Source organism: Galeopterus variegatus, unplaced genomic scaffold (genome assembly GCF_000696425.1).
Source record: "Galeopterus variegatus unplaced genomic scaffold, G_variegatus-3.0.2 Scaffold8117, whole genome shotgun sequence".
NCBI classification, from domain to species: domain Eukaryota; kingdom Metazoa; phylum Chordata; class Mammalia; order Dermoptera; family Cynocephalidae; genus Galeopterus; species Galeopterus variegatus.
The window spans coordinates 61068-61522 of NW_007734228.1; the positions used below are offsets into that span (position 1 = coordinate 61068).

The following is a 455-nucleotide window of genomic DNA, read 5'->3' on the forward strand; positions in this document are numbered from 1 at the left end:
CCCAGGGAGACCAGGTTCCTGTAGTTCTCCAACATCACGTCCCTGTACAAAGCCCTCTGAGTAGAGTCCAGACATTCCCACTCCTCCTGAGAGAATTCTATAGACACATCCCTGAAAGTCAACCGTCCCTAAAATAAAAAACACATTTTACCAAGAGGTTATAGAGTCAGTAATTATGTTCATACAAAATCAGAAGAGGACACAATTGTAAATATTATTTTATCTGAAGTATTCTGACAGATCCATGTAAAGGTATTTAGCAGCAAGTTATCTCTTCCTAATTGCATTTTATTACACTTTTTTGTAAAAGGTTATTATGATATCCTCTATATCAGTGTAGATTTCTCATTTATGTGGACAATACTAGAGCATGAGTGTTGTCTTCAGAGAAAACAAGATCCACAGTGGCTTGAAAGGAAAAATCATCATTAATATAGAAATAACAATGACTAAAG

General features: G+C 35.6%; 1 protein-coding gene across 1 annotated transcript in view; it reads right to left on the reverse strand.

The window, feature by feature from the left end:
- Window positions 1-455, reverse strand: part of LOC103608187 (zinc finger protein 665-like) — a 26748-nt gene that overhangs the window by 21586 nt on the left and 4707 nt on the right. Inside the window, 1 exon segment of the mRNA XM_008592633.1 lies at window positions 2-128. Within this exon segment, the coding sequence (XP_008590855.1) occupies window positions 2-128 (127 nt within the window).